The sequence below is a fragment of the Arvicola amphibius genome, chromosome 17, assembly GCF_903992535.2.
Source record: "Arvicola amphibius chromosome 17, mArvAmp1.2, whole genome shotgun sequence".
NCBI lineage: Eukaryota > Metazoa > Chordata > Mammalia > Rodentia > Cricetidae > Arvicola > Arvicola amphibius.
Window position 1 is genome coordinate 2,784,597 of NC_052063.2, and position 14,702 is coordinate 2,799,298.

General features: G+C 41.4%; 1 protein-coding gene across 10 annotated transcripts in view; it reads right to left on the reverse strand.

Annotated features, from left to right (window-relative positions):
- Positions 1 to 14,702, reverse strand: part of Washc4 (WASH complex subunit 4) — a 60,837-nt gene that overhangs the window by 22,549 nt on the left and 23,586 nt on the right. For all 10 annotated transcript variants that reach the window (XR_005283657.2, XR_005283656.2, XR_005283661.2 and 7 more), the window contains 10 exons: positions 10,226 to 10,351; positions 9,182 to 9,289; positions 8,325 to 8,471; positions 8,127 to 8,206; positions 6,676 to 6,781; positions 6,041 to 6,157; positions 4,759 to 4,927; positions 3,966 to 4,120; positions 1,902 to 1,976; positions 1,218 to 1,322 (listed from right to left, as the gene is read on the reverse strand). Coding sequence is in view for 1 of the 10 variants with exons in the window: in XM_038314896.2 (XP_038170824.1) it covers positions 1,218 to 1,322; positions 1,902 to 1,976; positions 3,966 to 4,120; positions 4,759 to 4,927; positions 6,041 to 6,157; positions 6,676 to 6,781; positions 8,127 to 8,206; positions 8,325 to 8,471; positions 9,182 to 9,289; positions 10,226 to 10,351 (1,188 nt within the window). In the remaining 9 variants the exon portion in view is untranslated. The remainder of the gene's footprint in view (positions 1 to 1,217; positions 1,323 to 1,901; positions 1,977 to 3,965; positions 4,121 to 4,758; positions 4,928 to 6,040; positions 6,158 to 6,675; positions 6,782 to 8,126; positions 8,207 to 8,324; positions 8,472 to 9,181; positions 9,290 to 10,225; positions 10,352 to 14,702) is intronic.

A 14,702-nucleotide genomic window follows, 5' to 3' on the forward strand; every position in this document is an offset into this window, starting at 1 on the left:
CACTCCCACGCCTAGTACACGCCTGGTAAGCATAGCATCTACTACCAACACTGGTAACAGGAGCGTCTGCTACAGTGGGGGAAAGTCTCTCCTCAAGACTCCATAACCTATTTACTCGTAAAGGCTCAGACGAGATCCCTATCTGAGGATGCCTTATATTCTATGCTGACTCTAAATCTCGCTTTCGCATTGGCAGCCATGGATGAAAGCTCTAGTCATCACCTCAGAAACTACAGCTTCCTTTATAAGCACATTTTTCTCCTCTCCTGGAAAAATTAACCATACCTTATGAGAGAAAAAATAGTTTACAAGTTTAGTGGTTTCTACAAGTAACTGCTCATTTCAAGTAAGATTCAAAATATTTTAGTAAATTGCTTATGCACACAGTTATTAAATAACTAGGCATTCTCTACCCTTAAAAACGTCACTAATTACAGTAAGTAAACCAGTCCCAGTAACTCATTTCAGAGAGTATGAGAGAGCCGACATACAGTGTATCGACGTCCACTGTCAACAATGCGGCCCAGAGGGCTAAGACACATAAAGTGTACCGACGTCCGCTGTTAACAATATGGTCCAGAAAAAAAAAAACAAAAAACAAAAAAACAATATGGCCCAGACAGGAACTCATTTCAGAGAGTATGAGAGTCGACATACACTGTACCAACGTCCACTGTCAACAACATACAGTGTACCGACGTCCAGTGTTAACAACACACAGGGCACCGACGTCCACTGTTAACAACATACAGTGTACCGACGTCCACTGTTAACAACATACAGTGTACCGACGTCCGCTGTCAACAATGCGGCCCAGAGGGCTAAGACACATACAGTGTACCGACATCCACTGTTAACAACATACGGTGTACCGACGTCCACTGTTAACAACATACAGGGTACCAACGTCCACTGTTAACAACATACAGGGCACCAACGTCCACTGTTAACAACATACAGTGTACCGACGTCCGCTGTCAACAATGCGGCCCAGAGGGCTAAGAACCTAGCACAGCCATTTCCATCATAGCAGCCCACCAAACTCAACACAATGTCACAGATGTTTTTATTCATACCATCAGAAAAAAATGGAAATTCAGGTGTGATATAAACAGGAAGCAGTGTGTGCTTATCAAAATATTCTATGAAAAATAATCTTCCAAATTGCTAAACTCAGCAAGAGTTTATTACCCACAAAACCCACAAAATATGCTTACTGTTGTGTTCATGATCCCTGTCCCATGTGTCCGAATTGAATTAGCAATATGTCGAATATTAATAGTATTCAAATGCTTATTATTGCTTGTCCGTTCAATAAAAATCTGCAATGCAAACAAATTTAGGAACAATAAGAATACACCCTATCCCAAATGCTGGTTAGTAACCCAACAAAAAGTTTAAAACCTTTTCATTAAGGGTAATGTAATAGAAAGGCCACTAAGATGACATTGCCCACACTGCAGTAGAGAATAACCAGGGATCTCGACAACTGTGGCGGTGCGCTCCTTTAAGGCCAGCACCCAGCACATAATCTGTGTTCAAGGCTAGCCTGGCCTATTTAGCGAGTTCCAGGATAGCCAGAGCTATATTGTAAGACCCCGTGTTTCAAGGGGAGAAAAAAAAACTCTAAAAAAATTATTCTCTGTTTTACACGCATTATCAACTTTCACCTTTGAAAAGCCAATCCCTGGTCTTTCGGGCATTCCATTCTAAAGTCGTCCCTGTGAAAACCGGATCTGAGGTGGCACGGCTGTGTATTACTGTAATCCCAACACCATGGAGGCAGTAGTCCACAGCCAGTCTAGCCTACATGTCAATTCTAGGTCAATCAGGACTACAGAGTGAAATCTTTCCTTAAAACACAAAGCAACAAATAAAATCTTTTTCTAAATTCCACTCACCTGATTATTGAGATTATAGAGGTATCGAGAGACAAATATGTGAATGTTCCTCATAATTTCCAGAACGTCAAGCCCCTACAACACAATGCACACAGAAACCCATGACTGAGCTGAGCATGGTTAGTCAGCTGCGTGTGAGTCAATACACCACCACCTTGCAGTCTGCATTACTTTAAAACTACATGAAAGGCACCACCAAAGTGCCAAGAACCACGTACACAGCCCTGCGAGTCTGGCTGCTCTGTATTTTATCCTCTCCATGTTCTCACGAGACCCAGAGCACAGCTATCTCCTGACCAAACCTTCAACTTCTCTTCTTCTTTTTTAAACAAAGTAAACTAATGACTAGACTCCAAAAGTTACTTAAAAGACATCATACATTTGTAAAAATGTATACTACTTTTCTGAAATTACACAAGAACTACCCTTCATTTGTAATTCTCAAAATCATCAGGTATTACTCCTCTAAACACCAGAAGAAAAGAAAAACGAAGCTAAGATAGTCTTCTAAGGTCAGACAGCCAGAACAGACAAAACCTGGAGTTTTAGAAAGTCCAATTCCAAAAGTTTATGCTTCTTTTGAGTAGACCAGATCCCTTTTATATTTGGTTATATTTTTGTAATTATATGAAAGTGTGTGGGGTGTGCATCTAGAACACCTAGAACTGGACTTACAGACAGCTGTGAGCCCTCTGGTACGGGTGCTAGAGGCAGAACTCAGGTCCTCTGCAAGAGCAGCGTATGCTCTCAACTGCTGAGTCATGTCTTCAGCCCCCAGATCACTTTATAAACACACACACACACGCGAGCGCGCACACACACGTTTGTTTTGTTTTTTAAGACAATGTCTTTCTGTGTATCCCTGGCTCTCCTGGAACTTGCTCTGTAGATCAGGCTGGCCTCAAACTCAGAGATCTGACTGCCTCTGTCTCCCTAGAACTGGAATCAAAGGCATTTGCCACATGTGTATACACGTATGTACATATACATGTGTACCTTTTTTATGTGTATGGGTGTTTTGCCTACATATATCTGTGCACGACTTGTGTGAAGGTGCCTGCAAAGATCAGAAGAGGGCACCGGATTCCATGGAACTAAGTTACAAACCATTGTGAGCACGTAGGTGCTGGGACCCAAACCCAGGTCCACTGCAAGGAAAGTAAGTGCTCTCGATGCTAAACTATCTCTCCAGCCACCAAACACTTTAACTCTACTGAGTCCTCCTTTCTCCGCATGCTCCCCAACACTGGGGGATACCACACATTATTCTACAGCTGTGCCACCACAGGACACTCAAGCATTGGACCTTTGCTACCCCCAGACGTTTCTACACATAGTTTTATCTCCCCCAGTCTATAAGCAGATGAACTAAATCCTTAGACGTGGTTCATTATCCAGGATTCTCTCGACATATACTAAATGCTTAAATATATGAACGAAAGGAGGCACAAAATGATTCTGGCAATAATCCATAAATACAACAGGTTAAAGAAAATTTATGGTACTCAGATTTTGGGACAGATGGTTTCTTTTGATAAATATTAACATGATTACTTTAAAAAGAATTACACATAAAATAACCCTGAATTGCTACATTCATGAAATACTGACATATTATAAATCGTCTAATTGAATTAGCAAAACCAAATGCTTCTTTGCAATTTGCACATAACCAGATATCTGTTTTCCTAATTTGCTAAAGTTAATACACTACACCCATTCAAAATCCAGCCTTGTCTATACTTTTGAGAATTCTGTAGAAGTCATCTCACTATCTTACGAGATTCCTAAAAAGCCTGTGTGTGTATATATGTCTGCATTTATTTCATATGCTCAGAACAGAGTATGCCCAGGAAGGCAATGATAAATTCTTTAACAAAGCCCATTAAGTATCATCTAATATTTTTCCTTATCAAATATGAGGTTTATGTAACAAAAATTTTTCTTAAGAACTACATTTAAGGGAACGTAGAGCTATTTCAGCGGTTAAGAGAGAGAGAAGATTCATGAATGAATACTGACATGTTGTCTGAACACATCAGGTATGGGGAACTGTACACATACCTGCTCCAGAGTCTGGCTAGGAAGATGCGCCTCTGTCATAACCAACCCATAGCGCTGAGTAGCCAAATTCCTCATTTCGCTGTAAGTGGCCCAATCATGAAGGGCTACTGTTGTGAGATTGTAGAAAGTCTTGTCTAGGTAGTGAGTCACATACGCTACAAAACAAACCCACAAAATGCCATGTTTAATTCATGAACAGGAAAGAGAAAGGAAGCTAAAAAGGAAAAGAACACCACATAATTGTAAAATTGATTTGTTCCTTTAAAATAATGTGCTAGGATTGGGCAGTGGTGGCGCACGCCTTTGATCCCAGCACTGGGGAGGCAAGGCAGGAGGATCTCTGTGAGTTCAAGGCCAGCCTGGTCTACAGAGCGAGTTCCAGGACCGGCTCCATAGCTACAGAGAAACCCTGTCTCAACTGATCGATCAAATGATGGGTGAGTGGGTGGGTGGGTGGGTGTATGGATAGACAGACAGACAAGACAGTCAGACAGATAAAATGTGCAAAGCTCAACACTCAGTGGGCTGAAGCAGGAGAAACATTAAGTTCAAAACTAGTCTCAGCTAGAGGGTGAAATCTTATCTTCAAAGAATTTAAAAACAAAAAACAGAACAGTGTGTGGAGGGCTGTACCTGTAAATCCGTAGCAGGAGAGTCTGAGGTCTGCCTGGGCTACAGACGGGTCCCTGGGCAAGCCTGAGCTACACAAGAGGGACACAGCTAGGAAATATGAGAGGGGCAAGGACCCCAGGTCTCCTGCTGCTCGGTCAGAAGAGACATAGGAAGCACTCACCTCGAATATCAATGAAGCGACTGAAGAACCGAATGGGGTTCAAAGAGAAGAACAGGGCCAAGTCTTTCCTGCCGACTCGGAAGGGGTTCCGGTCATCCAGCTTCAAGTGCGTATGCACAGAAAGCCGCAGGTCCTTCTCAATCTCCTTGCACAGTTTGTCCAGCAAATGCTACTCAGAAGGAATGGAGAGCTGTTCAGGACAACGCCCACTGCAGTACGCCCACTGCTCATTTCTCGACCTTCATAGAGCACTGAGGAGAAACTGACCAACTAGTTTCTGATTTAGGATGCTAAACCCTCAATGGTAAAATTTTATTTTTGTTTGAAAAGCTAAATTACCCTGCTTTTTAAACTAGTAACTATTTTTTTTAAGTCGGGGAGGCAGCTAAATACTGAGACTTCATTTTCATGAATTTAATTAATTCATGAAATTAAATTTAGTTCTCATGAAAAATAGCCTGACCAATGGCTTCACTATAAGGCACATGAATATGTAATATAAGGCATAAAATTTGTGGAAAGTAGCAGTAAAAGAAGGAGCTTGCAATATTCAACAAAGAAAATAGATTGCCTTAGAATTATCATTAACAATCACAGGGCGGCACGCACATGGTGCACATGCACACGTACAAGCAACAAAGATACAAAGATACACACAAAGTACATCTGAACAAATTCTCCTAAACCATGAGGACTTTGGGAATGAATGGGCAGATTCAAAGCACTTGTAAACAAGTGTGAAGACCTGAGTTCAGACCCCCAGAACACTGCTAAAGTCAGATGCAGTAGTTCGAGCCGGATCCAAGCATAAGACGGTGAACAAGAGAATAAATACCCCAAGCTCTACAGCAAAGTGGCCTCGTCTGTGGATTGCCCATCCTGCCTCAAAACAAGGACAGACTCCCCAGGTTGGTCTCTGTGAGGATGCTTCTACCACAACACAGGTGCACAGAGAGACAACAGACACAAACATACAAATTACACACACATTAAAACACACACATAATTCACTGTCAGGTAACTAAATCAATCATCTTTTCCCATCAGAGTTTTATATATATATATATAACCAGTTATTTATTTTAATTAATATTTATATTCATTTGCAAGGTTTGATAACCCAGGACAACCCAAAAAAAGAATAATATCATACAAAATTTTTCATAATTCCATCACACTGAATATGATTACCTTGGGAGAGTTACTTATTTTTAATCTCATTTTCCAAACAAAAATTATTTGTAAATAATTTACAATTTATAAATAATCAACACAATCTTACCTCATTTAAAATCTCCATAATTTCCTTGTCATAGCAATCCAGAAGTAGCTCACAAGACTCTAAATGTCTTGAGCGCATCATGGCAGGCACACAGTCTCGTAAAGCACTGAACATGTACTGTCAAGAAATTAAAACACCCGAGCTTAGAAAGCAACAGAATTCTAAACAACACTGTAAAGGCTAATTACAAACAAAGACAAAAACTCTGACCTGAAGGAAAAGAATATCATTCTATGACTGCTTTATTTTCCTAAACACCTGAAACACAGTTTAAGCACACACACGAGGAAGGCTGACACTCGCTAGTCCACTACACACGCACTCAGTCACGTGTCCCCCATAAAGAAACTGAGTAACCTAGCAGCCTGCAACAATAAATATCAAGACTACCGAGGCAAGCTCAATCCAAGGAGCCTAGAATGGCTAACCATATGTAGAGGAGTTAACAAGCAACTTCACTAGAATTGATACACAATTTACCATGGACTATATAAACCTTGATTGGATACGCATAATAATGTTCGAAATATCATTACAGGTCAATTTTATGACGGTTTATTAAAACAAATGACCTATTTGAAACTTAAAAAGTGGCAAGAAATGAGGTTCACTCTTTTAGATTACTATTTACTTACATGTAATCTAGCTGCATCAACAGCGTTCTCATATACATCATCTAGATAAATTGGGAAGACAGCTCGATGCCAGTATAAAAAACAACAGTCACACTGTGTTTGGACTCTACAATATAAGGTAATAAGTAATTAGTGGTACCCCTCAACAACACAGAAGAAAGACTTTATGTACTCTAAGGGGAAGAGGTCTGTCTTCCTCATTGTACATTCTCTGCATCACTTCACCCAACATTACTACCAAACAAAGTCATAAAACTAAGTATTTTTCAAATTGAGCAAAGATGATAAAACATTTTAATACCCTACATTATCAAAATTCTGTACATGCTTTAGTTTTAAGACTGCTAAAAAAAAACTCAGACTATTAAAGAGATGTTTAAAATAAATTTATTTTCAGCATTATCTGAAATACTGTATTACATGTATAACTTACCTGTCTCCAAAGTAAAAAACAAAATTTAAAAGGAAAGACCTTTGTATCCCTCACGGTCTGTTTGTGCACTCAGCTCTCTCTATTCAGCACCAGCTCTTAGGAGGAGGGCCTCTGTCAGACGGGGGCCAGCCTGGGCCACACAGCCAGGGCTACATAGTGAGACTTGGTACTTTTTTTTCTTAAGTCACTATGACCAAATAAACCTGTCACATAGAGCCTACAGATTGTCTCTGCTACCGCATGACTATTCAACTTCTCGCAGAGAGAAGAATCGCCCCAGGCGTCTCACAGTGCAAGTCCATACCCCTCTCAAGGACTGAAAGTTAAATACCACTAACTACAAAAATATTAGCTTCTCAGGACAGCCAAGAAAATTACAAACATAAATGAAAATTGTGCTGTAATGTGATAGTTCAAACCGTGTCAAAAGTGCTGCATTCACTGTCCCTTCAGGAAACCTACACTCAATGAAAAAAAAATTTAGAAAAGCACCTGCAGAAACAAGCCTTCTTCAAGTCTGTCTGGCCCAACGGCCAGCCTCTGAGACAGCACTTCGAAGTTCATCTCCAAATATAAAACTACATAAAATGGTGCGTCCTAGTCTTCCAGTGGCTTGCAACAAAGCTTTATTATAAAGCAGCAGTTTGAATGTCCAGTAGCGACACCAATAAAATAACAACAATTTTATTATTGTTAAAGAACCTGCCTAATACCTTGAAGGACACTGTTTAGTCTCATGTGAAGCAATTCTTCCAGAGGATTCATGCTTCCTGTGAAACCAAAGCTAAGTCAGGACAATGCTATAAGCACAGAGGTTACAGAGCAACTAACGCTCCCTGTGGAACTCACTCCTAGTCTTGCTGCCAAAGAGAACAAGAGCTGAACGTGGTGGCACAGCCTGTGATCTCAGCACTGGGAGGCCAGCCTGGGCCACAGAGTAAAACGGAGGCTGGCAGAGGGGGAAGGCTGTTCTGTCGCCCGGGGCTTTGACTGGCATCACCCACCCAGCTCTACTTACCGTTCTCTGAGCTCACTGATGAGATCCAGTTTTTTCATGACCACTTGAAGGGGAAAGAGCTCTTCGTCTTTAAAGGTTTTCTATCAGCGAGAAGGGAAAACACGAAGTATAACCACAATAAGGCCAAATTTCTTAGAATAAATGAACTGTGAACCTCAGACCTCTTGTTTATTCCATGAATCAGAGTAATAAACTTACCATTTGTGTGCCAACACTTAATGCCAAAGAAACAATAAGTCGCCGTTGCTTAGTACTTGGTCCGTTTAGGGTGTTTTCCGCCAAAACAAGAGCAGACAGCACATCAAGACGCTGTTCACTATACTTTTTGTCTGAAATTACTCTTTTCTTAAAGATCAAACAGAAAATTATTAAGTTTCAATTCTAACATTGTTATGTTCCAAAAGAAAAAACCAGTTCTGTATTCTGTTCTCCCTGGCACACTCAGGGGAGCAGAGCTCTCAATCAGCTCCGTAACTGCCTCTCAGCACTGCCAGGGCAGCGGACGCGGGGCTTAAACAGTCACAGTCATCTAGATGTGAAGATGAATTCCAAAACTGAGTCTCAAAACCTTTCCCTTCCTGCTCATGAGATTAGCTGCCAATGAAGATTTAGACACAGACAGTCCTCAACTCTCCACTTTACAGTGATGGAGCCCCAGTTCTCACTTTAAGGAGAGCACTCAGTTAAGTTCATGAACACCCAGGCTTCATGACAACTAGGCTTTGGGCAGATGGTTTCCTCTGACTGTGGATTACATCAGGGAGTACCAATCTGAGCACGTTTAAGGTGAGCCAGGCTGAGAGCTGAGGCTATCAACACAACCCTGCATAAAGAAACGCCTGTATTAGTCATTCATGGTCATTTCCCAGAGATTATAATTTTTCTCTGGTACAATTCGGGTAACCCTAAAGATTACAAAATGCAATGGATAAAGCACTATAGAAGTAACACACTGCAGGAACAAAATAAAGAGGCTAAATCAGGAAATGCAGATAAAACAGAAGAACACTATAGTTTAATTATGCCAAGTACAGAGAACACAGTAATCTGCATACCTTGGCTACAGCAATAGAATTAAGAGCCTGATGTTGAAGGTGTTGGGTTATATGTGACACTGAATCTGCCACAACCATGCTTCTCCTGTAGAACATATGCTCTATTGCCTAAAAGAAAGAAAAGGAACTCAGGAAAAATTAATTTAAAATTTACAAGCAAAATCATTAGAGAAAACCTTCATTACCCTAAGCAAAGGAAGAAATCTGTAAATGAGACTGGTGGGGGGCAAATATCAAACACACAGGAGCACAAACAAACACAACACCCACCACCTGAGGCTGCAGAGATGGTTCAGTCTTCAAGTGCTTGTTTACTAGAAACTTACCAACAAATCTGAATCTTAATTTCATAGCTGGTTTCTTCTGTCTACAAGGATTTATGTTAAGAAACATTTTACACTCCATTAAGTGCACCAAGTCTGAAGTCACCTGATCACCTCTCATAGTACACTGCTTCCTAACAAAACCACAGTGCTTTCTCTAAATTACAATTAATAGTGTCATGTAAACTGACCTCATCTCATATGGACACTTGTAAATAATGGGTATTTTGGCACAAATATTAGCACATGCAACTTATTAACACTTCCATGAATAAGACAATGTTTAATAACACGGAGGCAAACTCTCCCTATCTGTTGAGATTAGCTGCTAATGAAGATTTAGACACAGTCCTCAACTCTCCATTTTATGATGATGTAGATGCAGGTTCACACCCAGTTCTCACTTTTGGGAGAGCCTCAGTAAGTTCATGAACACCCAGGCTTCAAGACAAACTAGACTTTGGACTAGATGGTTTCCTGACTGTCGGCTAAAGCAGCGATTACATCAGGGAGTACCAATCTGAGCACATTTAAGGTGAGCCAGGCTGAGAGCTGAGGCTATCGCCACAGCCCTGCATAAAGAAACGCCTGTATTAGTCATTCATGGTCATTTCCCAGCGTTTTCTTTCAATTTTAAGTTCCCTTTCTCCCGTCTGTGCTGACATAACCAAGAGCAGTCTCCTGTCCAGTCACGGTGGCAGATAACACAGCACGGACTTACCTTGAGAAGCTCAATGAGCCTGCACAGTGCCTTCACTGAGGTTTTGGTCATAGGCTTCTGCATGGACATGTAGAGATTCATTGTGGTTTTAATGATGGTACTTATACTATATGCATAGAGGAAGCCCTACAAAAGAAAATAAACACTGAGCACAATCACAGGCTTCATCCAGACTTTGTTCTCTATGCATGTATGCATACCAATAACCGATACTTCTATTATTATGTGTCTGTGCAGCACATGCATACCATGCCTACAGTGGCCAGAGTGAGTGTCGGATCTCTTGGAACTGGTGTGATACGCAGTTGTGAGCTGCTGGGATTAAACATGGGTCCTCTGGAAGAACACAGTGCTCTTCTCTGAGTCATCTCTCCCCAAACACTCAAAGTCCCTTTAGAAGTTAATTCTTTAAGAATCAGAACTACTCTTTCTGACAAAACACCACACTGACTTTCAAAACAGCCCTGAACAGTTCCCTGGACTATCAAATACCAGACGTTTGCACTGTTGATGCAATGAATCCCGGCTTTTAAACGTCTTTTCACTTAAGTAAGAAAACCTCTCAGGAAAATCGTGTGTGTGTGCCAGGGACACACCTGATAATTCATCCTCCTCTTCACTGCTGACGCCAGAGCAGGGAGCCGAGCGAGGACTGAGACCTGAGAGGACGCTTCCAAGCAGGCACACAAAGGAACTTCTGAGCACCAGGACCACCCACCTTCCTCTGCCTAGACCAGTGCTTCTCACGGCCATGTCAGACATTTATGTTGCAATTCATAACAGTGGGAAAACTGCACTTGTGGAGCAGCAACAAAACTGAAGTTACGCCTGGTGTTCTCCACAACGTGAGTGTCACAGGCCACTGCTCTGACCAGTTCCCACCGTCCACATCTGTCTGCTCATCCACCTTCTGTCCCCATGCTGTTCCTGACAGAGTAAGTCTTCTGAAGCTTTAGAAGTGTTCTGGAATGCTTCTAAACTCAGAGAACTAAGAGTAAATAATAAATAGATGGTGGATGAGATTCTATATTTAAACTTCTGTGTACATGTGTGCAGGTGTGTGCAGAGGCCAGAAGAGGCCACTGGATCTGCTGGAGCTGCAGTTACAGGCGGTAGTAAGCTGTGAACATAAAGCTGGGTGGTGGAATCTGAACTCAGGTCCTCTGGAAAAGTAACAAGCTCTTTTAACCTCTGAGCCATCTTTCCAGCCCCTCACATGTTTCATTTAAATCTCCAATGGGTTTAAAGCTCCATATTCATTTTAATCTTCAGTTTCTTTTTAAATTAAAACAAATTTTCTTTTAAGTTAATTAATTTGTTATGTATACAGTGTTCTGTCTGCATGCCAGAAGAGGGAACCACATCGAATTACAGATGGTTTTGAGCCACCATATGGTTGCTGGGAATTGAACTCGGGATCTCTGGAAGAGCATCCAGTGCTCTTAACCTCTGAGCCATCTCTCTACCCCCCAAAACAAGTTTTCATACGATATTTTGATCATGTTTTCCCCTCCTCTAGTTCTTCCCAGCTTCCTCCCCACCCAACTTATGTTCACTCTCCATCAAAAAAAAAAAAAAAAGCCAAAACGAAAAAGCACAATTATGGGGTTTGTCAACTCTGGCCAACAACTCCTGAGCACAGGGCCTGCCCTGCAGTGTGGTTGATATTCCATCCCCAGTGCCACTCACTGGGGAAAACTGATTTCTCCTTTTGCCAGCTGGTATCAGTGACAAGCAGCTTCTCGGCTAGGGTGGGTCCTGATTCTACTTTGCCATCTCAGTGCTGGGGCTCCCTCTGGGGGAAACTATACAGGTCCTATGTGTCACAGTGCCACAGTCTCTAAGTTAATTCTCTTACTCTAGTTTCCCCTTCATCAATCCGCAACACTACATTCTATTTCCCCTTCCTTGGGAGGTCCTCCTCTCCTGCCCTGGTACCTGACCTCTGTGGTTATTCAGATTGTAGAACACATGCCAAACATTTAAAAGCTAGCACCAAATAAAAGATAAAATACACAGTACTTGTCCTTTCAGAGGTCTGGGTTACCTAACTCAGATCATTTTTTTTTTTTTTTGGTTTTTCGATTATCTGCAAATTTCATTTTTCTTAAAAAATTTCATTTTTTAATCCATTGTATAAATGCACCATGATTTCATTTCCATTTTTCTGTTGAGGGTCTCCTAGGGTATTTCCAATTTGTGGCTATTATGAATAAAGCATCAGTGAATACAGATGAGCAAACATCTCTGCAGGACAGTGTAGCGGAATCTTTAGGGAGATGAACTCCTAGCTTCCTGAGGCGCCGCAGTGACTTCCACAGTGACTGTAGCAGTCCCGTTCTCACCAGCACGGACGCTCCTCTTTCCTGGCAGCCTTGCCAGTACCATCTGTCACTTGTCTCCCTATCTTGCAATTCCGAATGCAGTAAGATAAAATAACAAAGTGGTTTTAATTTCTATACCCCTGATGGCTAAGGACGTAGTACTATTTTGTTTCTCAGCCATCTGCACCTCATCTTTTGAGGATTTTCTGCTTAGTTCTGTACTGTTTAATTGGGTTATTTATTTTCTTGAATCTGTTTTAGTTCTTTAGATATTTTAGGTATCAACCCTCTAGGAGATTTGTAATCAGTAAAGATCTTTTCCCATTCTTTAGGCCTTCACTCTGCTCAGATGATGGTGTCATACCTTTGCTGTCCCGAAGCTTTTCAGCTTCGCAGGGTCCCATCTGTCAGTCACTAGTGTGTGTGTCTGTGCTCCGGGTCCTGTCCGGAAAGCTCCTCCTGCGCCTGTTCCTCCAACCTCTCTCTTCAGACTCAGGACAGCTGGTCTCATGTTGAAGTCCTTGAAGCATCTGTAGTTGAGTTTTGTGCAGGATGATATATGAATCCATTTTCATCTTTCTACATGCAGCCATTGCTTGACCAGCACCATTTGTTGAAGAGACTTTGGATTTTTAGTGTGTATTTTTGGCTTGTTGTTTACGAGATATGCATAGGTGTCTGAGTCTTCAATCCGACTCCACTGATGAATGTGTCTCTCTTTATGCCAATATCATGCCACTTTAACATAGCTCTGTAATACAACTTGAAATCTGGGATGGGGATACCTCTGGCAGCTCTTTTAATACTCAGGACTGTTTTAACTGTCCTGAGACTTTTGTGTTTCCGTATGAAGTTGTTTTTCAACTTCCGTGAAGAACTGCATTGAAATTTTGGTGGGAACTGCACTGAATCTGAAGGCTGCTTTTGGTAGAAAGGCCATTTTCACAATGTTCATCTGCCGATCCATAAGCGTGGGTAGTCTTTCCATCTTCTGCTGTCTTCTTTTCTTCAGTGTCTCAAAGCTTCCATTAGACAAATCTTTCACCTACTTGGCTAGAGTTGTCCCAAGATACACGTCTGGAGGTCACTGTGACAGGTACAGTTTCCCTTCCTTCTCAGTATGTTTGCCTTTGTAAACAGGAAGAGTACTCATCTGTGGGTCAACTCTGCATCCTGCTACTTTGTAAAGTGTTTATCAGCTGTAGGTGGAGTCTGTAGAGCCTTAACCTTGGCTCCATTCTTTCCCACTGCATCCTCTTGGCCTCCCCTAGATGTTTGGCTGCTCTAGCGAAGACGTCAGTGGTATACTGAGTATGTGTGGCGAGAAGTCCTTGTCTGACTCCTGGTTTCGGTGTAAATGCTCTGAGTTTCTCCTTTTAGGTCAGTGCTGGCTGTGGGCTTGCTGCATACTGCCTTTATTATTATGCTGAGGTCTGTCCTTTGTACCCCTAGTCTCTCCAGACTTACCATGAAGAGGTGCTGGATAGTGTCAAAGGTCTTTTCTACATCTAAGGAGATGATGATAGGGTTTTTGTCTTTCAGTCTGTTTGTGTGGTGGATTACATTTATTGGCTTATACACACTCAACATCCATGCGTTCCTGGGATGAGGCCTACTGATCATCACGGATGATCTTTTCTGATGTGTTGTTATATTCTGTTTGCAAGTGTCTTTCTAAGAATCTCTGAACCTACGTTCATAAGGGAGATGAGTGCATAACTTTTCTTGCTGGGCCTCTGTGTGGTTTTCTGTATTAGCGCCATGGTAGCCATATTTGTTTTATGAATAAGCTGAGGAGGACTGGTTTTCACTCTTCTTTGAAGGTTTGGCACAACAATGTGCTGAATCCATTTGGCCCTGGGACTTTTGTTTTTGATTGAAAAACTTTTAATGACTGCTTCTATTTCATTAGGGGTTATAAGTCTGTTCAAATTGTTTATTTCATCTTGATTGAACTTTGGTAGATTGTAAAACACAAAAGATTTATTCATTTTAGATTTTCCCATCTGGTGAAACAGAGATTTTTTAAGTATGTCTTATGATACCCTCCCCTTTAGTGGGAACCTTGATGTATGCAATTCCTGGTGCCACTATCAAACCCATTCATCTTTACTGTTTGTTATTATTTGTTTTTGTTGTTTTTTTTTTTTTTT